The sequence below is a fragment of the Ambystoma mexicanum genome, chromosome 10, assembly GCF_040938575.1.
Source record: "Ambystoma mexicanum isolate Mex_15411 chromosome 10, UKY_AmexF1_1, whole genome shotgun sequence".
NCBI lineage: Eukaryota > Metazoa > Chordata > Amphibia > Caudata > Ambystomatidae > Ambystoma > Ambystoma mexicanum.
In genome coordinates, this window is record NC_090932.1 from 409,418,678 (window position 1) to 409,443,067 (window position 24,390).

The window sequence follows — 24,390 nt, forward strand, 5'->3', positions numbered from 1 at the left end:
CCTTTGCCAGCCGCTGAATCGTGCTGTCGACTGTCCTGAACTGATACTAGTGCAAGTTTGAGCTAGTTTCCTGTAGCCTCAGAACTCAGCCTCAGGACTCAGTAAACATGTATTTAGATGCTGTGAGCCTGCATGTAACTTACATGCTCAAAGTTGTCGCAGATAAAATGGATGCCAAGATGTGCTCCCACAGTTTGTCGGCATGCTGTGTATGGTGCCAGCAGCTCACAATGGTATCATTCGGTGGTTGAAGTTCTGTTTCTCGCATGTGTAATAAAGTGTTTATAACGTGATAGAGATGCCAACAGACCATCAGCTCTGCACTAACCCTGACTGGCACCCGCTGAATAAATGCAGCATACTTGATATAAAATATGTTTGCAACTATGTGAGTCCCAATGTATGTGGTCATTGTTCTTTCTCCAATTCCCAAGTGGTCTAAGTATTGTGATTTTGTAACGAGGGGAATCAGTTAATATTCAGTGATACTGGGTTTTGTTTGTTATGAAAAAGGAGTAGTGTGGTGTGGCCCTCCTATGTGTATTGCCCTTTTAAGAGGTGTCATGGCTATGTTATGACACCGTGTTAATAAAGTGATGCTCCTGCATGCACGTGCCTTAGAATGGCTGCATACTCCAACAATGGAACTCCTATGTCCGTCTGTCATTCATGGGCCTGCAGGCCTCACCATGTGATCACGGTACTGCTGGCCCTGCTGACCTGAGACCATCAGCCCAGAATGGTGCCCTGGGTCCACCCAGCCACTTTACAATCCGAATTCTCCCTGCATCCACGGTGCCCCGGCACCCCCAGGCCCAAGCCTGCGTGGCTTGTCAGGGTCATCCCTGCAACACTGTAAGTCCGGGTGATCCCGGCAACCAACCAAGGTTCTGGCCCCCCAGCACTGATCGTGTGAGCACACCATGCCCCACAACAGTGGGGAAGTGTAATGGAGAAAAAATCCACTGCAGTCTCTATGTTTTCAGCCAAAGAACAGTCTGCAGATTTTTTTAGCATTCCACGTCAGAAGGTGTCCTGCAAAAATACTAAAAGAAAATCACCTATACTTGCCATCAGGCAGGTCAAATAGTCTCTTTTGCTAGTGCAGACCTAGTGAATGGAGCAGTACTTGACTGTTCCATTTTAGTGTAGCGCACAATCTCCACAAATATTTTTCAAGAGAAAGATTTCCCAATGTATCGCCAGAATGCTGGACAAATGTGTGTTGTATATGCTCAGTTATAAGCACCCAAGGCTTCGGGCACAGCCAGTCAAGGTGCTCTGATCGCAGACTTTGCCACATGGCACAAGCTTGTGTTCGAGCTGCATGTTGCCTGCTCCAGCTCTCTTCTGCCCCCATGACTCTTTACCGCCACCTCCTGCCTACCCGATTTTACACGCCAAAACATGTGCTTGCTCCTGCTACTTACACAGCATCTATTTCTCCGATCTCTCCCATGGAGGCTCATGAAAATGGAAAAGAGGCTATCCCTAGAGGCCTGCCTGCCATTCCACGGTGGCCATCTTACTTGTAGTTTTTGATGTGAAAGATTCATATGGGTGGTCAGTACTATTAAATAAGTACCAAGATTTTATTGGCTAAGCAACGCACTGAAAATAGGCGTGAATGCGTTGGTAAAAAAGGGTTTATTAAACAGGGACAGCTGGATTAGCACCTTAATGTGGTCAACATTGCAATCCTTGTTAAGACTGAAAAGCCTCTGAGGCCTGCATAAAAAAAATAAAAAAAATAAAACAATAATGAACTCGGTATGTCCCCACGGCCCGTTTGCAACAGACACAACCACAGCAGTTTTTCAGGCGAGCCACTGCTTTTTCAAAGACCTCACGTTGACATTCCCTGTATTTAAATGCATTTGTTGTGCCTATACGGAAAAAAAAGAGTTTGGCGTTGACTCTGGAGGAATGAACTTGGCTGCCCAACCAAGATGTACTGCAATAGCGCCATACAAGCACAGCCTACATTTGGCTTTTAATTCTTACGCAGTGTTCAAAAGTGCAATTCCGTCTGTCTATTAGAGCTGCCAGTACCATTTACTTATTTTGATTTCATTTTTTGTGTTTTGCAGCAGAACCCAGGGTTGAGTGGGGTGAAACGTAAAAAGGGGGCATGAAGGGTTTGGATTTGGAGGGGTAAGATAACTTTCAAAGTGCCAGCTTGCATTTTCTCAGTCTATGAAAGGAGATGTAGGGCGTCCATACACATGTGTATTAGGGCAGGAAGGCTTGACGAAACAAGATTCTGTTCAAGGCGTTTCAGAAACTGGAATGGGTTCCCTCCCCTTCTGGGGATCTGCAACTTTGGTGTGCGCAAAAGAAGACAGACGAGTTGGCCTTTGCAGTCCCTTTGTGTGGTCACATGTTAGGACTTTGTCTTCACAGCTTACTGTTGGAGCGTTCTTCCTGATATCCGTGCCTCCTGGGAGGGAGCCCCCTGCGTCAAGCGTTACTCCATGGACAAGCAGCGAGGTCCCAAGGGCAAGGGTGAGTTGGCATGCGTTTTTTGATCTTTGGATTATTAAACATCCTATTTTGCAGTGAGACTCACGTCAAGCATCACTGTAACCAGCCCATGCCAAGGCTAGAGTAATCCAGATCACAAATGTTAATTCTCAACCTCACTACCTGGGGTTTCCAAGCATTGGCCTAAGATGCAGAATTTCCAAACACCAATAACACGGGAATTGCAGGTTTACGCTTAAAGCAGCTCCTGCCGCCATATGTTCCACATGTACATGGCGGAGTGCAAAAGGCGAGGGCAAAAAGGCGACGTGCACGTTTGTATGCTGCCCCTTTTGCACTCTGCACTGCAAATTGAGTAAGCGCTGCCTGCCATGTACGCAGGACAGGCACCGTGTACAATTGATTTCAATGGAGTCCACCTGCATTTTTGCTGGTGAAAAAAGATGGCACACTCTATAGGGATACCCAGCATTTGTACCGGCATGAAATTCCATGCCGGTACAAATGCTGGTGCATTTGTATTAGGGTGACCAGATGTCCCGGTCTTGCCAGGACTGTCCTGCATTTTGGTGCTCTGCCCCCCTTTTTCAAGATTATGTTTCTATTGGAAACTGCAGTGGTCCTGGTTTTTGTGGTAGGTGTTCATAGCTGTCCGGCAGGAATGCACAATCTCACACAGAAGAAATGCTGCATTTTACAACTTCAGATAGTGCTAGTTTGTGATAAATGAATCATAATAGGAGTGTATTTGAACAGTAACACTTAAACCGCCTTCTCCTCCAACCGCTACTGATGTGTACACCTACTTTCAAGAGTTAGTCCTACTTTTATGTTAGTTATCATGTCTTGGTTTTTTTACTTTTTAGATCTGGTCACCCTAATTTGTATGGTGGAGAGGAAGGGAGCAGCAGAAATGCAAGTTACGTTCCGCCCCTCCTCTCCACCCTACAAATACATGAAAATAGGGCGTAGCAGAAAGAAAATGTGTGCAAGCCTTATGCAGGGCTTTTATGCTTTTTATTTATGTCACACAGAGCTGAAAATGTGCTCCTAAGAGACAGACACCCCTATTCTGAGATGGGTACTAAATATTGAAGCCAGTGCCAACACACATAGCACATTCGTATTCCACCACTGCTAACTTAGGCAGGTTGACAAAAACACATGGGTAATTATCGCAAGTGCTATTAGCTGCACACCCTAGGTGCTAATTATAGATCATTCTCAAACAAAAATCCACTCCAGAAACAAATACATTCGTCCTATGTTTTGGTCAGCGATAACCTGGTCTCATTTACATACTCTCCAACAGCTAACATTTTCAGTCAAAACCTAAAAAGCGTGTCAGGCTAAGGTCGTGCAGAAAAAGAGGACAAGAAATTGCTGAATTTCAAAAAAATGCAGCTATTGGGTCTTTTCATGTTTTGTTAGCAACTGCTCCAAAGTATGGTTCTTAAGTCATGTACAGTGCATGTTTTTTTCTGAATGTATCTCAGAGTTAGACCTCATCATTTTCCAGTCCCATGCTTTGGTCAGAGTGGACCCGATCATTGTCTTTGTATATATGTTTCATACAATGTAAACCTAGCTAGGAAGCAACAGAGCACTGTAAATGGCATTGAGGTTGACATATAAGGTAAGGGGCCATTGCAGTATGTGACATGGGATGTTCCAGCAGTGGAAGTGTGATGTCAATTGGAAAGGCAAGGAGCCTAAGTGGCACCTAGTTATTGACTGAAGAGTAAGGTCTTGAGTTATCTCCTAAAACAAAACAATTGTGAAAGGAACTCCCTGTCTTCGGAGGGGTGGGTGAAGGGTTGGCCTACAATGTAAGATGGAGAAGGTAAAATATCTGCAATTAGGACAATTTTCAAGGCTTTCATTGAAGTGGACAGGATGTGTAGGGCGCTTTCTTTTGGCTTCAGTGCATTCCAGAGACAAGGGGGGGTCATTACGAGTTTGGAGGCAGCCATGGTGCTAATAGCACCATGGCTGCCTCCAAACGCGTGTCCGGGTCCATGGTGTTGGAATGGGGACTTACCAGGACATTCCGACCTATGCGGACCCGGTAAGTCCCCATTTTGAAAACCATTCCCCATTCTCATTCAAGCCCCCATAGGGAATGGGGAAGGAGCTAATAACATTATTAGCTCCCTGGTCCCTTAACGGGACCCGCTAAGGGCAGCTCGTAAAACCAGCCGGCCCTAGTGGGACCCGCTAAGGGACCTCGGAATACGGTGGTAGGGGGTTAACGGCACCTGCATCCTTACCAGTGCTGTTAACCCCCTACCGCCGTACTCGGAATGACCCCCAAGGGCTGTGTACCCAGATGGGCTCATTGTAGGTGTCAATTGGAGAGTGAGATTCTTAAGTGGTCTGGCCCTTTACCCCTGTTGATTGTATACATAGTTCATGTGATTCGGAATTGGATATGTTCTGTGACTGGTAACCAGTAGAGAGTTTTTAAGGCAGCCAGTAGTTTGTCCATCTTTCTTAACACACAGGGTGGGGGAGGGGGGCAACCAATCAGGTTGCTTGGATCGCGGGCTGAATCCCACGAGCCAGGTATTACCCGAATTGTTTGTTTACAATTGTTCGAATGACACAATTGTTCGAATAATAGGGGTCCTAATTGACCTTCTGCACAATTGACCGTATAGTCATTTTAATATATATTATGGGTTGGGTTGGTGTAATAATAATATAAGGGGATTGGGAGGGGGGTTGGGGTGGGGGTTGGATTGGGTGGGGGGCTGCGGGGTGTTTCCCCCGCATATATATCCTAATTGACCGTTTAAATTCGGTCAATTGTGCAGAAGGTCAATTGCTATTCGAACAATTGACATTCAAACAATTCGTATACAACCAAGAGCCAACCCACCTTCCAAGCAACCTGACAGCTGCTTCGCCGCCATCTTCCCCCAACCCTTCTTTGCTTCCCTTTCCATTTCTCCCTCAATCCCCCCACCAGCACCACTTATCTGATTATGGCGGAGGCAGCCCCCACCTCCGCCAGTATTGCTCCGTCTACCTGCTGCTGGCTGCCATGGAAATTGAAGAGAAGCTCGGTATGGAGCCCCACCTTCCTGACTCATGGCGGTCATCTTAACAAAGTATTCTCTTTCAATGAATGAGATGCCGCATGGCGTCCTGTTCATCGGAAGAAAATACATTTCTCTTACCACCTTAAGTTTACGGATTGCAAAACCGGAGTGCTAATGGCCATAATCACCTATTACACAGGAAGGAATGGGTGGTAACGGAAAGGGGCATTACCACGTGTTTCTGCCCTATTAACTCAGGCCCCTGGCCACTACCACCCGTTCCAGCCCGTGGAACTGGTGATTATGGCTTAAGGATGAAACAGAGCATGGCTGCCTGATTCCTGATCCTCTGAAACAATCAGAGGATCACATTGGAAACACATTGGCCCTCATTACGACCCTGGCGGAGAGGGGTTTACGCCAGCGTAATGCATGGCGTACCTCTCCGCCAGATTACGACTTTCTGTAGCGCCATGGTGATTTTTACACCCGGATTTTCCGGGCGGAAAAATCCATGGCGCTACCGGTCCTCTTGTTAATTACGCCACCGTAATTTACGGTGGCGTAATTAACGCCTTCCCCACTCCCATTATACCCTATGGGGCAAAAATGGGAATGTTGAAGGGTAAATGGGGATTGGGGACTAACCGCCCCGCCAAGGTCGGAATGGGGCGGTAAGTCCGCCAACCCCCATGGCGGAGTTGGCAGCTCTGCGCCATGGTCCATGGTGCAAATTGCACCATGGATCTCCGCAAGGGTCGTAATGAGGGCCATTGTGTTTTTTTTTTGCTTTGGTTATGATAGGATATGATATGATATGGCATTTATAACAAGCCCATAAATAAGTGTTTTCAAGTGGTAGCAGTAGTAAGACTACAAATTAATCAGTGCCCTATCGAAAGCGTGAAAGGACACACTACTAGTGCAAGTCTTAATTAAAACTGTGTACCCCCATTGAACCCATTGAACAGAACCATTACGATTTTTGTGTGGATAGTGAGGTTTATCTGGCCATATTAGGACTTAGCAGGTTTAATGGGACTTACTCTGGGGAAATTGTCATATGTGTCTGCTATTCGAATGTTTCTGGTTTGGAAAATCGATTAAGTCTTATCATCATTAGGGTTTAGAGCATGTGGGCAATATGTGGGCAATATTAAGCCCATCATTTTTCAGTGTCAGAAAAAAACTCCAAAAAGCCCAAATTGGCTGCCTCAACGATGGGGATAGATTTGTACTCATGTGTCTTTGATATCGACCCAAGAGCGGTATACATGTAAGCAGCAGGTGCCCTATATCGACAAAATTCATGTTACAGCACCACACAGTTAATTTTGTATGACCTTACACTCTATCCGGCCCATTTGTCAGGTATCTGCATCCTGACGATTAATGGCGGAATACTAATGCAATTCATTCGCTTTTTACTGTAGGTTTTTGAGGGGATACTGGAATTTGTTTTTTCACATGCTGTCTCCGATGTTTTCTCTGGATATAAAGCCTGGGTTGTAGAGTATTATTATAGTTGGTAAGTGAAAGTGATGAGAGGCACAAATACCTCTCATCAGCTGCACCGAAAAAAGGAGCTGCCCAGTCCACAAAGGATCTTCGATGCGCAGGGAGGCTGGACATTGTGTTCCTTTCCAGCCCCTCCTGAAATGTACGGGTCACCTTTGAGAATAAGGTGGCCTGCGCATTTCTAAAAGCTGTGCAAATTAATCAACTGCATTCTCTGCGCTCCTTTCATTTGTGCAACTTTTTGACAATCAGACTCTTTCGTATTTTTTGTTTGGATATGTGCTTTAATAGTTTGGCACTTTTCACCAAGCCTTTTCTCCCTCTTTTGTCTAAGTATCATCCAATAGCGGACTGTATTTATTTGTATGACTCCTATTATACAACAAATACTCTACTGTTTGATGATGTTATATTTGATTATTGTATTTGAATTAATATTATATTTCATGATGTGTCACTTATATTGACTTTTTTACTGTTGCAAAAAACAAAAAAGATTTAAAAAGGCTATGTCATGAAAATTGTCCCCAGAACTGAGTGGCAGGCAGCAAAGCCTATCCATGTGCTTTATTTTTATGGTGGACTGTGCTGCCTGCCTCTGAGCAGGGCTGCATCCCCCACTTCGCATTTTTTGTTTGTATACAAAGCCCATTGGGCTCCTCAACAAACACATTTATTTATTTATTTATTTATTTGGATTTGTAGAGCGCGCTAGCAGCCCAAGGGCATCGAGGCGCTGTAAGATGGCTAAAGGAGGCTTACTTGAGGGTTACAATGAAGCCGCCCATGAAATAACTTGTTAATTTTACAGGGTCACAAGTTTTTAGAATATAGTATGTTACTTAACAGAGTACATTAGAACATAGTATGTTGCTTAAAAAGAGTACATCATACAAAGAGGTTCGCTTTGATTGCTTTGTGAAACGCTGAGTGAGAGTCAATGAGCCTGAGGTGTGGAGGAAGGGCATTCCACAAGGTGGTGCGACTGAAGGGAAACTAGAGCCGTCTGCACGGGCTTTGCGTATTCTAGGGATAGATAGCAGGTTAGAGTACTGAGATCTGGATGGTTTGTAGGTAGAGGGTTTGGCGATTCTTTGAGCAAGATAAGGAGGAGCAAGGTCCTGGAGACACTTGTGAGACAGAGCTAGGGCTTTGAAAGTGATCATTTGCTTAACTGGGAAGCAAGGGACCTGTCTCCTGAGTTCTGAAATGTGTTCTTCCCGCAAGAGTCCCGTGGCGGCTCTGAGCGCATTGTTTTGAACAACTTGGAGTTTAGCAACATTCTTGGCAGAGGTGCCTATTCCTTGATCCAATGATGGCCCTGGGGATGGTTATGCAGTTTTGTTGGGAAAGGAAAGGACGGACTGTGTTGATGAGTTTTGAGTGGTAGGCTGACATGGAGGCTATGGCATTGACCTGCCTGTTCATGGTCATGTCAGGTTCTTAGAAGACCCCTAGAGTTTTGATGGAAGGTGAGATGGAGATGGGAATGTTGTCAATGGTGTATGAGGAGTATTCAGTGCCCAGTTTACTCAGGGTGGAGGGTGAACCCACCAGCAGAAGCTCGGTCTTCTCACTGTTGAGGCATAGCCAGTTTTCTGCCATCCAGGATTGCATTGTTGAGTAGACGGAGTTCAGGGTATTCTGGTCGGACAGGTAATCTCCCGAGAGGGGGATCAGTACCTGGGTGTCATCTGCACAGTTTGTGTATGAGATGCCCAGAGAGTCCAAGATTTGAAAAAAGTGCCTCATGAAGAGGTTGTAGAGGGTTGGGGCCGTACAGGACCCTTGCGGAACCCCACATTTGATTGTACTAGGGTCGGCACAGGCGGAGTCAGAAAAGACTTTCATCGCTCTGTCTTTTAGAAAAGAGTCTATCCATTTGCAAGCCTTGTCAGAGAAGTTAGCAACAGGGGATAAGTGTTGGCATAGGGTTTTGTGATTGACCAAGTCAAAAGCGGCTGACAGGTCAAGGAGCAGGAGGAGCGCGGGTTTGCCGGCGTCTCTGAGGTCATCGATTTGGTTTTTGAGGTCAAGGAGAGCCGTTTCGGTCCCATGATGAGGCCTGAACCCTAATTGTCTGAGTCCAAGGATGTGGTTTTCCTCTAGGAATTTCTGAATTTGCAGATAGGCTGCTTTATCCAGTATTATTAGTACAAATGGTACAGTGATAATGGGCCTATAATTGCCTGGGCCAGCGGGGTCAAGGGAAGGCTTCTTGAGGAGCGGACAAACCCACGCTTCCTTTAGTCCCAATGGGACGGGGCCGGTACGAAAAGAGGCATTAATGAATGCTGTGATGATGGGGCACAGTCCTTCATGACCTGTGCTGGGCAGACATCACCTTTACAGTTGGAAGGTTTGATGGTTTGGAGGAGTGAGATTACCTCTGATTCACTCATATCTTTGGAGTTGAATGAAGTGGATGAGTTGGCATGGGAATTTTCAGAACTGGTGATCAGTTTGGTGATCTCCTTTTGGTGGGCAAGGATTTTGGCCTGTAGGGTCTCAAGTATTTTTAGCATGGCAGATTGAATGGAGTTGCACCAAGATTCGCCCTTCACAATTGGTGAGGGTGGGGCAGAAGGGGTCTCTAGTTCTCTGAAAATGGCGAAAATTTTGCAGCTACCAGATTTAGCATTCGTAATCCTGGTATTGTAAGATGTGGCTTTGGCGTTGGAGATGGCCGTTTTGTTCAGCTTAGAGGTTGATTTAAAGGTGGTTCTGGTAACTACTGTCGCGTTATTGACCCAGGTAGTGAGGGCAGTTCTTTTTTGTCCACGCATCTGTAAGAGGTCTTGGGTGAACCAGGCATTACATAGAGTAATAATAAGAGGCAGCGTGGTAAGTGAAAGACTGTCCCCGTTGCCTCTCATTACTGCGCTAACAGGGCAGACATGCTTACTGACAGGAGAGGCCCTCTCTCCTGTCAGTCATCATGTTCACATTGTGAGGAGAGGAGATCCTCTGTGGCTGTGTAAAGCGTGATGAGGGTGCCAGAAGGTACGTTTTTTAATGTAATGTATGTATGGATGTATGTGTATGTTGGTGTGTATATGTGTAGGCATGCATGCAGCGAGTTCTTTCAATGATACATGAATGCGCAGGTGGAAGTGTATACGAGTGAGTGTGTGTGTGTGTTTGTGTGAAGAGGAGCGGGCTGATAAACTTAGGGGTGGGCCCTATCATGCTCCCAGCAGCCGCCACCAAGTGGTAGCTGCTGGGGGCATAGCATTCGTTTTTGTTTTACCCTTGATGCACAGTAAACACACTGTACTGTGCATCAAGGGTAAAGCAAACATGGTAGTGTTATTAAGTGGATAGACTGGCCGACACTCAATGTAGGCCGGTTTAGTCACATAACTAATTATTTCATGATTGCTTTACCCCTGAGTACTATGCATACATGATAAGTGCTATTACATTGCTAGACTGGTTTACATTCAATGTAGCCATTTTAGCCATATAATAATCCCTATCATGTTTGCTTTAGCCATGGTAAAGCAAACATAATAATGGTTATTACATGGCTAGACTGCTCTACATTCAATTTTGCCAGTTTATCCATATAATAATACCTATCATATTTGCTTTTCCCAAGGTAATGCAAGCATGATAAGTGTTACTACATGGATAGACTAGCCTACGTACAACGCACAGTGCATTTTACTGTGCATCAAGGGTAAAGCAAACACCTGACTTGCTAGGCACCATTTGCTCTTCCCTGACCACTCTATACAGCTGTACCCATCCTCTATGGCCCGCTGTATCCTACCCCCCACTGTATATCTGTTCTGATGTTACCTCTGAAAAGCACTGCTTTATGCATTTGTATTGTTGCATTCCACTATAAAGCGTTCTGTTGTGCATCAGTATTGTTGTATACCTCTGTAAAATGCTCTGTTGATTCTCGAAGCCAGGTCTGTGCTCAATAGATATATCAAAAATAATAATACAACATGATGAGTGCATATAACTGTGCATCGAGGGTAAAGCAAACATGGTAAGTGGTATTACGTGGCTAGAATGCCTCCATGCAATGGAGGCCAGTCTAGCCATGTAATAATACTTATCATGGTTGCTTTACTCTTGATGCCCAGTAAAAGCAAACATGATGAGTGTTATTGTGTGGACGGACACGACTACATGGAATGTAGGGCAGTCTAGCCACGTAATAACACTTATCATGTTTTCTTTACTTTTGATGCACAGTAAAAGCAAACATGATTAAGTATTATTCTGTGGATAGGCTGGCCTAAATTCAATGTAGCCAGTCTATCCACGTAACAAGTATATTGTTTGCTTTACCCTTGATGTGCAGTAATGTTTACTGTGCATCAAGGGTAAAGCAAACGTAATGAGTACATGTTATTGTATTTCAAGGGTAAAGCAAACATTGTAAGTGTTATTACGTCGATAGACTTGCCTACTTTCAGAGTAGCCCATTCTTGCCATGTCACAACACTTATCATGTTTGCTTTACTCTTGATGCACAATAAAAGCAAACACAATGAGTGCTGTTGCATGGATAGACAGGACTACATTGAATGTAGGCCAGTCTAGCCACATAATAACACATATCATGTTTGGTTTATCCTAATGTAGTGTGCATCAAGGGTAAAGCAAACATAATGAGTAAATGTTACTGTGCATCAAGGGCACATTAAAGATTGTAAATTTTATTACATGGCTCGACTGTCCTACATTCAATGTGGCCTAGTGTAGCCACGTAATACACTTATCGTGTTTGCTTTACTCTTGATGCAAAGTACAAGTACACATGATGAGTGTTATTACATAAATTGAATGTAGGCCAGTCTAGCCACATGATACCTATTTCATTTTAATTATTTTATTTAAATGTGTGTTCAATGCTGGCCTTACCCAGAGGTTCTCTAAGCACCTTCTTAGAAGGTTAAAAGGTTGAAAAGGTGAGATGTGAAACTGAAGTTACAAAATATTTTCAGGTTAAAATAGGAAGATTAGGATGGACAAGTGGTAGCAGTGGAGGTTGAGGGGAAGGGATATGTGTGGGGGAAAAGGTATGTTTTGATGCTCTTTCTTGATGGAGGGTGCAGTGATGATGTGAAGAGGTAGGGTGTACCAGGCTCTGGGTGCCCACTGAGTAAATGATTGTTTTTGTGTGTGCATGTTAGTTTGCTGAGTGGACTATGTGGGAGATGCTGAATTGCTTGAATGTAAGATGGGGTTTTGTGGTTAATGGCATATAAAATAATGCAGCATAATTTGAAGGCAATTCGTTTTGGCATGGGGGAGTATGGGAAGCAGGCCAAGAGCTGAGATTATGTGTGAATGTTGGGAGGGTTGAGGATGAGTCTGGCGGCTGAGTTTCGTATGGCTTTGAGGGGGACAAGGGTGCAGTTGGGGAATCCAATGAGGAGAGTATTGGTATAGGCCAGCTTGGAGAGAACCAGTTCTTGCACTGCGATGTGGAAGTTGTCAGGAGGGAGGATGTGTCTGATCTTTTGTAGGAGGTGTAGTTGTAGGTTATGTGGTGTGTGAACGAAAGATGGGAGTCGTTTGTGAAGCCAAGAAATTTGACAGGTTTGGAGAGGAATATGTGTGGGGTGCTCATAGTGAATTCTTTCATCCAGGGGGTGAGTTTGGGTTTGTGGCTATGGGCGCACGATGATGAGGTCTTTTGATTTGGAAGTGTTGAGCTTCAGGAAGTGGGTGACCATCCAGGTGGTGATAGTGCAGAGACAGCTTTTGAGGTTTTGGAATTGTGAGAGGGATGAGATTTGGAAGTATATTTCATGGTATCTGCATATTGGTAGAAATTGATTTTGTGTTTGTAAATGATTTTTCTATGTAATTCAACATATATGTTGAAGAGGAGTGGACATAGCGAGTAGCCATGCAATATACCATATTTGACATGGGTGGGGTAAAATCTAAAAGGAGCATAGAGACAAAGTGTGTCCTGTCTGTAAGGAAAGAGGTGAACGAGTTGAGGACTGTGCTTGAGAGTCTCATCCTGTGGGCTAGGATGTGGAGTAAAATGGTGTGGTCAATGGTGTTGAAGGCTGCATAGAGGTCAAGGATTTTTTGTCAGTGATTTTGTGGAGGTTATCGAGGATGTGAAGTGTGGTTGTCTCAGTGCTGTGATCATATCAAAAGCCAAATTGGAAGGCATTGAGTAGGTTGTTTGCGTTGATGAAGTTGGGCAGTGACAAAGTGTTTGATGATTATAGCAAGGCATTGGCAGGATAGTGATGGGGTGGTAATTTTTGGGAAGTGTGGGTCTAGAGACATTCTTTTGAGAAGGGGTCAGATTTGTCCACTTTTGAGTGCAGAAGGGATAGTGTTATGTGAGAGACAGGAGTTGATGATATTGAGCCAGTGGGGAGTGGGCTTGGTGATGCAGTTGGATGCAGCTTGTAGTGGACATGCATAATCTAGGAAGTGTGCAGGTTTTGTTTTAGCAGAAAGGGTGTCTGCATCAATGGGGTGGAAGGTGTCCCATGTGTGGACATGTTTTGGTGCGGGAGTGGGAATTGGAAAGCAGAGGGGAGGCATGCCTTATGTGAATTTCGGAGTTGAAATAGTCCATGAGGGAGTAGCATATGGCAGTGGATGGGGGCACGGGAGGTGTGGATGGTGGTTTGGAAAAAGTTTTGACAAAGTTGAATAGTTTTGGAGCATGATTCGTGGTTAATTTTTGTTCTCGGAGTTCATGGTTGTTTTGATGTTGCATATGGCTGTTTTGTATTTGAACCAGCATATTTGCTTTACCATTGATGCAGAGTAAAGCAAACATAAAAGTGTTCGTTTTTCAAATCTCTTTATTTATTTATTTGTACAAGCAGGTTATGCATATGTGTTGAAAAGCCATGTTTTCAAGGATTCTTTCAAAGTCAGGAGGGATAATTCATGTTTGATGTGGTTAGGGAGAGTGTTGCAAATATTAGGGGCGGTCAAACAGAAAATGCTCTCACTCCCCCTGCTCTCTTGTGCTGGAATCTGAGAGTGAGTATGGCACAGCTGGTCGAGGAACAAAGGCATCGAGTTGATGATTTTGCAGCAATGCAGGGGATGAGGTTGGAGGGGCATTGAGGTGGAGTCATCGGTGGGCGAGGACCTGTGTTTTTAATTCAATGCAAGCTTTTATAGTGATCCAATGAGCATCCCTTCTTGCTGCATGTTAAGATGGATTTCTGAACTCTGACCAGGTGGGCAGAGGTTCCGAAGGCCAGCCTAGTTTCTTGGAACAGGGTTACCTTCTGGACAAGCAAGACCAATCAAGGTAGCATTGGCGACGGTTAAGGCTAGGTCTCAGGAAGGGTGAGGGTGACTGAAAGACCTCAATGAGCACACAGAGTAAAGACACTACAAATCACTCCCAGACAGGTGTATCTATATTAAAAATATAAGTACATTTATTCAAGTTCTTTGAAATTCAACACACAGCAATTATAAATAGAAAAACATCAAAACAACACAACACTACTATAAAACATATATACAATAATAAGTGGCCTAAAAGGAAAAAAGCAGAGAATGGGTCCACAACCTAAAAGTGAAGGAAGCAAGCAGTGCAAATAGTCTTTAGACAGTTCTTCATAAAGTAAACCTTAACTGAGAGGCAGTCCAGTCCCTACGAAGAGAGGAACCTAGCACTCAATGTACTTTCAAATGCTAGTGCATGCGATAGTGCACATGGGCGAAAACAGTGTCTCTTGAAGGGGCTGTAGCAGCTCAGGACGGTGGGTAAGGCAATGAAGAACAGGTTCCCACTATTCGTGCAGGATATCCCCAAAAGGGCAGAACAGGTTACAGGAGCTGGGAATGGTTTGATAGCACAGACTATATGTGGAAAGGAGAGCGGCTCTCCGGGGACACTTGTGCGTAAAAGTGGATGGATGTGCTAGGGGCCACTGGTAAGGGTTGTAGGTTCTCACTGACCCCTCGTGCACTCTGGACCAAACTTCGGCAGTCGAGTCTACTTCGGTTGTCGGTTCAAATACGGCAGTTGTGCAGCTCTGCGGCTTTCAGCTGTGAAGTTACAGCAATGATTCCCTGGCGGGACAGTGGCAATTTCTCAGCTCCTGGTAGATGGATCAGGCCATTTTCACAGTAGCAGGCTTCAGGGCTCAGAGGGGCACAGCAGCAAGGCACCTGTGAAGTTCGTCACCACGGCTGGGCAACACAGTATCCGCGTGTACTCCGGTTCAGGCGCTCTCTCTTTATTCCAGACCTGGGAATGCCAGGTGTATGAAATTCGGTGTGAGAGTGCCGTGAACAATGAGCTTGCAATATACCATGTTTCAAGGGTCTCCTCAAAAAGGCGGCAGTGTCAGAGCAAAGGTCCCATGCAAGCTGGTCAGCCCACTGGGTGGCCCAGGGACACTTCCGAGAATGCTTACTTGCAGGATTTGATGAAGGTGCAGAGAGTAGTTGGTCCCACTATTCCAATGGGTCGAAGTATCTTTTCAGACCTTCTAGTTCGATCAGCTGCAGAGGGGTCCAGCGAGATGACAGTGGGCTCAGGGTGGCAAACCTTCCAGCGGATCATCAGCGGTTGCTCAACTCGGCTTCTTAGTTTCAGGATGCCTGGATCCTATCCTAGGTTCAGTGAGAACTCAAGAGATAGACCTGGTGTGGGTGTTTGGGGCCTTCGCTTATCCAGAATCTCCTTTGCGCCAAACCGAAGAGGGCCAATGGGAGATCTGCTCACATACAGGCACACCAGACGTGGACCAATCACGGACCACGGTGGTCCCAGTCATTCACAGCACACCAGACACTCTGGCACCCAGGTTGTATATTGGAACCAGACAGTCCAACCCACATCCTGGAATCGCACAGACAAGTCATGTAGAAGGCCGTGAAAGCTTGGCGTTTCACGGGAGAATGCATGCCCAAATAAGGACTGACCTGGGTCAGCTCAAACTGGGGAAGGCAAAGGGTCAAGATGGCCAAAGGACAGGACAAAGAACCTGTTGGCATGGCCCTTTTGGAGCTAGGCCACCTTCCTATGCCAAATGCAGTAAGTGTGGTTTGCTTGGCAAGAAAGGGATACAAATATGCAAAAGCATAAGCTGCCACCAGCCCTGTCCAAGGCACATTTGCACTTCTCCTAAAAAATCCTTTGAGAGAGTCTAGGGCCTTTGGAAATTAAAGAAAGACCCAAGCGCACTGTACTGTAAGGTATTGTGCACTTGTAACATGTTGCAGAACATTTGCAACATTGAAAAGAACTAAGGGAAACAAAGTCTCCCAGTACTGACTGTCTTTAAGGGCATGTCAGTTTCCCCATAGCAAAGTGAGCGAAACCCCAGTGGAGTGCAGTTGAAGGCTGTGCTTCACTGGCAAAGTCAGACTATGTTGTTTAAACAGCAGCAAAATGTTGGGGGGTACACAACGGAAGGGAAAACTTCACATAAATGGAAATCTTTTCTAACACTCCAGTAATATGGTCAGCGCGATTCAGGCCAAGGGCTGCCCTTAGTGCCTTGTTTTGTAGTGCAGTTTTGCCAGGTTCTTGGCTGTGGTGCCAGAGTAGAGGACATTGCAATAGTCCAACTTACTGCCAATGATGGGGTGTGCTAGGGTGAGGCAGTTAGTAGGTGAGTGGAGAGGAATGTCCTACTAAGAGAAATGTGCTGGGCTATGTAGGCTGAGGAAGAGGCGAGCATATTGACTTGGTGGGCCATGTTAATTTTGGCATTGAGATAAACGGCTAAAGTCTTCACAGACCTAGAAACCTGGATGATCGTCCAATCAATGGGGAAGGATGAATAAGAAAGCCAAGGGAGCTTAGTCAGTGAGGGGAGCCCACAATGAGAAGCTCTGTCATCTCCTCATTGAGACAGAGGTTGTGGGCCCGCATCCAGTTCTGTATGAAACTGTATGTCTGGTTGATCACTTTGACAAATTGACCTACATTCAATGTAAGCTAGTCTGACCGCATAATAGCAAATATCATGTTTTATTTACCCTTGGTGCACAGTAAAAGCAATTAGGATACATTTGACTATTTGGCTATACTGGCCTACATCAAATGTAGGCCAGTCTAGCCACATAGCAACACTTGTTTACTTTACCCTTGATGGACAGTAAATTGCTGTGCATCAAAGGTAACACAAACATGATACGTGTTATGTGAATAGCTTGGCATCCACATAATAACACTTATCATATTTGCTTTACCCTTGATGCACAGTACAAAAATACCATGATACATTAGAAAAGCATATGCAGAATTGCACTACTAATAGTGCCAGTCTGCATATACTTTCTTGATGTGGTATGGCATTTTTTACTTGGTATCAAGGGTAAAGCAAACATTATATGTGTTATTATTTATCTAGACTGGCTTACGTGGGTGGCTCCAGTATGGCCACATATTCTTAGTGCATCATGGCATTTTCTACTGGCTGGGAGTCCTTATATGATAATACTGGCATATATTGATGCATCTGCATGGGCATGTATAGATACAGACAGTGAAATTGTTTTATATACATATGATGTGGGACAAGGCATTATGAAAATGCATTGGAAAATGCTGCTGTGCACTGTTGTGACTAGCATCTATTTCTTTTTCATGTGCTACTACACAAAACCGAGAACAAACTGTGTGGCTTTTTACACACTTTTTCTCAGAAAGTGCTGTAAAATGTACCATTTTAACCATTATCTTAAAGATTTTCTTGGTTGACAATCCTCCCCGCCCCAAACACACTTGCTTCATTTGAGCAGCCTCGCTATGCTCGTTGCCCCCACATATTCGGCACAAACATTTCCAGTAAAAAAATTCTGCAGCCGCCACTGATTCGTATACTTTAAAGCCTCTATGCCGATGAGGCTCTAAATGATGAAATAGATTGTAAAACGTGAACATATTTTGGGTATGGATGTCTTACTCTGCTATTCTTTATGCGAAACCTGGTAAATCTTGTTTGCTCATGAGTACCACAGCATGATGGCCTTTCATAAAATGTATTCTGTTCACTGTGCTGCCTAAACACATGTATATGCAATGCATACTATTTCTTATGCCTTTGTCTTTTTTGCTTCTACTTCATCATGTTTACAGTTTCTCAACAGATTTTGCATGTGTTCATTGAATTGAGTTCCACTAACCAATGTCGATTATCATTGTCTGCAGCATCAAGTCCCCTAACCGATGTATAATGTTTCTAAATGTGCAGTCAATTTGGAGTCACATATTGCATGACATTCTTTTAGGTTTTTTTCAATCCAAGGAAAGATATAACAAACAAGAAAACGGATGCATGCTAAACTCAATGAGAACCTATCACAAAGAATAGAGTGAGAGAATTAAAGTGCAATGCTAAAATACACAATCTAAGAGATTAGCCACCTTGCTTTTGAAGAGAAAAAGTAAATAAAAAGGTGGGCTAGGATGAGGTAGTCACATAAGTAGCCTACACATCTAAAGGTGGCACAGTAAGTTACAGTCACTAAATATGATCTCCTACTGCCTATCAAGAATTATAAAGATTTTCGCTGTTTCTAGTATTTGCCAAGGCCACTAATAGACAAGATAACCAGTTACAGAAATTGAACATAATCCCATCCTGCCTGCTAAGAAACGCAACACATTTTGACTGCTACTAGATGTTGTCATGGCAGTTAAAAAATACACAGCCTGTTGCGCAAAAGGAATGCACTCCATTGACCCAAATCTTTTTTTTTTATTTGCTGTTCACGACTTTAAAGTGGAAAGTATTTTTCTTGACACTAAAGAACTGTGCAATCACTTACAGCCCTTGAGTAGACTCTCCTACCGTCTTCCAAGAATTATACCATGTTTTCTCTGCAAACACTAAATAGTATGTTGTCTGGCCACTGAAACACTTCACATACAATTGCAATTATTGAATGTAAACTGCTTGTGCCCAACAGGGAATATCAACATTGTTCTAAGTAACTATAATTTGATGTAGCCACTACATGACAACATACTCGGTTTCAGCAACAGAATATAATCTGCTCTTGTTTACCAAGAATTATTTGACTTTTTCTCTGCAACTACTAACTAAAGGGTGGTCTGGACACTAAAAAATGGTGCATTCACTAACAGTCACTGGATGAAATCTCCTCCCATCTACATAAACCTAACCTCTTCTGACATAGCATGAAATATAAGTTGTTTTCTGTGCAAATAAAAGTTAGTATGGCAAATGAAAGATACACATTCAGTTGCAGATATTCACTATAATATCTCCCCACTTGCAACCAATTATTGGTCCTTTTCTCTGTAAATAGTATGTGATATGGCCCCTGAAAGAAAAGAAACTCTGTTACAGACACTGAATACAATTGCCCCTGGCTAGATTAATTTTTTATGGAACTACTATTTCGCATGTCCACGAAATGATAACTCACTGAGTTAACAACAATTAATATAATTTCCACTTGACTACCAAGAAGTATTAAAAAATGTCTCTGTAGCTAGTATTTGGCATGGCCACTAAATGAGCCCACACTCAGTTACAGTCACTGAATAAACTCTCCTGCCTGAAATTAATAAAATGTGTTATTTCCAACTATGTACACAGCAAGTATTTGATATGATTAAGAAAACAGCACCGTCACTTTAAACCACTCCATATAATATTCTCCTGCTTTATAAAAATGATAAGACTTTTCCCTATGCAACTGTAAACTAGAATTTGGCTTGACCACCAAATGACAGCACAGTCACTTAGATATACACAATATAATCTCCACCTACCCATCAAGAATTATAAAACATTTCTTTCAAATAGTATGCTAATTATCATTAAAAGAAAACACACTTACATACCCTGAATATAATATCCTCTTACTACGAAGAAAAACAATGTATGACCACTAAAAGACCACACACACAATGACAGACACTAAATATAGTCTCCTCCCTCCTACCAAGAAATATAAGGCTGTTCTTCAATAACCAGAATATTTTAAGGCAAGTGGCAGGCAACGCACTCTGCTACAACCACTAAATATATACTTCTCCTGCTTACCAAGTACATAAGACATTTTCTCAACAACTAGTATTTGGAATGGCTTCAGAAACTGAATACATTCAATGTAATCTCTTCCTGCCTACCTAGAAATAGGTAATTTTCCCTGCAACTAGTATTTGGCATGATTGCTCAAAGACAACACGCAGTTACAAACACTGAATGCACTCTATTGACTGAAAAGAATTATAATATATTTGTATTTGCTACTAAACAAAAACAAGTATTTGGCCATGCCAATAATAGGCAGCACCGTCATCCAATTAGAGCTGCTGGATATAGTCTCCTCCTACTTAATAAGAATTATAAGACCATTTCTCTTTGACTAGTATGGTTATTATCATTATAAAAAAACACAATTAAAGCCCTGAATGTAATATCCTCGGACCGACAACAAAAATAATATGATTTCTCTGTAACTAGTATTTGATATTGTAAAACAAACAACACATTCATGTACTAGCACTCCATATAAACTATTGCCTACCAAGAAAAATGGGACTTTTGTCCCTTTGCAGCTTCTGTTTGGCTTTGTCACTAAAATACAGTGCAGTCAGAAGGGTGTGGCTTGCAGCCAAAGAAAATGGCTGCCTAAACCTGGAGTTCTCGCTCCAGCAGGCAGTTACCCCCACATATCGAATAATTACATCATGTGAGAGAAACATCATTGAGGCCCTGCAGTTCCATACTGCGAATGCCATCAATTGGAGATGTAACAAAACATTAATACAAATAACACGGCCACCGCAGAGCAGTAAAGGACAATGTGAAATGGCTGCCAAATGGTGAAAAGACCTCAGATGCTAAATGGATACATGGCTATGCAGAGGCAGCAGTGCACAGCTGGCCCTGTGACAGATGATCCATTTGCAGTGCATCACTGCGCTTTAGGTGCCATCGAATTATGGCTCTATTGGGTGGGTGACCCGACATAGGGGAGGAGGACTGGCGTGTGCTTGTGGGTTTGGAGTGGGCCACAATGCTCTGATGTGCCTGCACAGGTCAGCGAGGTTAATGGGGGATGTGTCGACATGTAGCTTTGAAGGAGTTTGGACATTTATCATGTTAGGGTTGTGTGTATTGTCACAGATGGCTTTCACAAACACATCAACTCTTAAAGATGATTCAAAGGGTTTTATTGATCATTTTAAAATGGTCCATCCCTCTCTAAAGCTTGTCTTTCCCAGGTCACTCTCCCCCCTAGCCCAGACCTTTGTAAATCACAAGATGGTCACTAGAGATCAGTACCCCTAATACTATCCCCAACTAGTCTGGCTTGCTAGTGGTGAGGGCCTGAAGGCAACCACATCATCTCTCTTACACCCTCTGGGGTCTTCTAGGTGAACTCTAACCTGAGATCACACAAGTAGAAGGTTATCAAGAAGTGGTGCCTTCCATTTACCCAGGTCTCGCTTGATCCTTACCTCTGACACACTCATACTTCTTGCACTGATGCACTTTCCTTCCTTTCCCCTTCTTCTACTCTCCTCCCTTCTCTTCCACTCTCCTTTTCCTCTCCCTCTGTCCCTCCAATGTTCTTTTGTCTCTCCTCTACTACATACACCTGCCCTCTGCTATACTCTAGGCTGCTCTTCTCTCCCACTACACTCTACCACTCTTTCCTCTCTAATATTCTCCACTCCCACTACTCTTTCCTCCCACTATTCTCCATTCCCACTAATCTCTCTTTTCCACTCTCCTCTCCACTATTCCCCCTCCCCTCTACATTCTATTATTCTCTGCACACCACTCCCACTAACCTACACTCTCTCCCATCTCACTCTACACTGCACTCCCCTCCACCCCTCCTTCTCTCACAGTCAGCCTCCTTTCACTCTCCCATTCACCTTTCTCACTCACTCTAACATACTACCCCTAAGCTTGCACCTAACCTCAGTCACCCTCTCCATGCACCCTACATGCAATCTCACACCAAAGTACCACTTTCTCTCGCCAACCAATACTTCACTTTGCACAAGTCTCTGTAAGTCTCTTCCTATCCACTCCAATGTCCTATCTCGTCCATGTCTCCCAGTGTGCTTTTGCCTCCCTTGACATCACCCAAGCAACCCACCCTCCCCTGTTCATCCTGCCCCATGTCATCCTCCTATTCCACCTTCCATTGACTCCCAAACTCAGTTGGTTGCATGTGCCAATCTCTGCCTTGTTACAGTAATGGGAAAATATAAAGCACCAAACACCAAAACCACACCTTCTTTAAACAAAACAGCACCACATAGAAGCTTGCAGCACCAACTGCTTTGGATTACATAGATCCCAAGCAGTGATGCAAGTTTGGTGCAGAACTGTGGGCTATAGTAATCTCAGCTGCCTAATAACTGTTGAAAACATCATTTTGAAAAGGCTCCTTATGCTCCCAATGAGCACCCCTAATCCATTTGTCTACCTGGAACTGGATCTGAAGTGTTTTGGCAACACATTAAAGATCAAGCCTCTACTGTATTCGGCAAAAGTTTGAGAAAGTGAGAACCTTGGTTGTAGCTGTGAAGCTCTAAGGGACCTAATGAGCTGCAAAGTGCAGAAAGTCTTCCTTGGCTAGCCTATGCTAAATCTATGCTGAACTTATTGAATTTGGGCAACATATGGCTTATACAGTGGAATTTATTTGAATTGATTTATTCTAGTATTTAAAGCATGCCACAGACCCAAGGGCGTCAGAGTGCAAACAAATTTCAATACTGAAGACAAGACATAATGGACCAGAAGGAAAAGAGACAAGAATGTTCCTGGAATGCCATGGATTTCAGAGAGACATATTGAGACCACATGTCCTCCCATCCGCTCACAGATTGTCTATCATTAGTGAAGGGTTGGAATGGTCTGTCAAATAAATCTGTGCGGGGCCGTGAACATTACCTAATGGACATCGAGCCACAGTTTGGTCGTTCTTTACACATGAAATTGAAATTCAGTATTTTGCTGCTAGCCGCACTTGCTAATGTTTGGTACAAAATGGGAATAGTTTGGTGCCCATTCTGTCCCAACATTCTCAAGTCTGTACAGTATGTTTTGTTTATTTGCCCCGGCTACTCCCAAATTTAAGGGGGGAATCTTAGATTGTGCTTAAAGAATCATGGTGTAAGCACGCTACTTGCTGCTGAAATTCTATGCAGAAATTCTTACCTCTCAGATGTTGTTTATGCTGTATCGAACTATCTGATAAGAGCCTGGAGAAGCAGGAGATCTAAGATGGAAACTCTATTTTGAAGTCATTTGAATAGAGCACAATTGGTCAAGTTGGACATTTTCACAATTGCACTACGATGTCTTAAAATTGGGGATGAACTACAACTAGATTTGACGTAATCCTCCTGTTTCATTTTGCAGAGGAGGAGCCAAGTGTCTCTACCGGACGTCCCGCCCCCATTTGGCCTATATTTGGCAACTGGAAATTGTGACATGCGCAATGCCAGTGATGGTATCTATACCGCGAAGAGTCCTTGAAACTAGGCATCCATTGATTAAAACCCTATATGATGTACCAGCAAAGAAATGACAGTCTTCTGAAGGAAGTTCCGGAAGAAGTGTGAAGATGAATGAAACAGAACACTGGTGACGTCACATTAAGCAGAGATGATGCACCCAGAAGAGATGCCTATGAAGAGAGTACATAGACCTTGTAGTATCTGATGGTGAAGTAAAAAATTGTGCACCATTTCATGAGCAAAATGAAGATTGTACGTGCGTAGAGCTCTGAAGAAAATGCAAAGCCATTTTATAATTGTGCAGCTGCAGTAACGCAAGTAGACTAAGTAATCATAAGGCTGGCTATACTTAGTGAAGAGACTGCAGGAGGTGCCGCCAATATAAATATATAAGTGTGTATAGAATCTGATGGTCCACAACGCATTTGAGCAAACTTGGACCCCGTGAATTAGAAGGGCTGAAAGTGTGGCACAGTAGAATAAAGCAGCTGACGGCGAAGGAAGATTCAAGAAGGCTTGTCAGGCCCAGTGCCAAGGGTTGGGGCAGCCAAAAAATTGGTTATCTATTTGAGGTGATACAATGAACGTGAGAAGCAAGAAGGGCTCCTCTTGAGGCATAATGTAAAAACACTAAAAGTGCCAGGTTTTATTCATGTAATAGTATTAAATACAACGAAGGAGCTCAAAATATGGTCTCCTGTCACATGGTCAGATGAAAATAGACTTTGGGCAAGCTACACTGAGACCAGAAGATAAGACCATGGCCCTCATTATGACCCAGGCGTAGGACCATGGTGCTAATAGCACCATGGTCCATGCCGGTAATTTACCGACTCCGCCATGGCGGAATGGGGAATTACCGCCCCATTCCGAGGTTGGCGGGGCAGTAATTCCCCA

The 24,390-nt window shown here is 43.8% G+C and overlaps 1 protein-coding gene across 1 annotated transcript in view; it reads left to right on the plus strand.

The window, feature by feature from the left end:
* LOC138492876 (uncharacterized) overlaps positions 1-24,390 on the plus strand; it is a 404,725-nt gene that overhangs the window by 84,522 nt on the left and 295,813 nt on the right. The window contains exon 3 of the mRNA XM_069620197.1: positions 2,404-2,505. Within this exon, the coding sequence (XP_069476298.1) occupies positions 2,404-2,505 (102 nt within the window). The remainder of the gene's footprint in view (positions 1-2,403; positions 2,506-24,390) is intronic.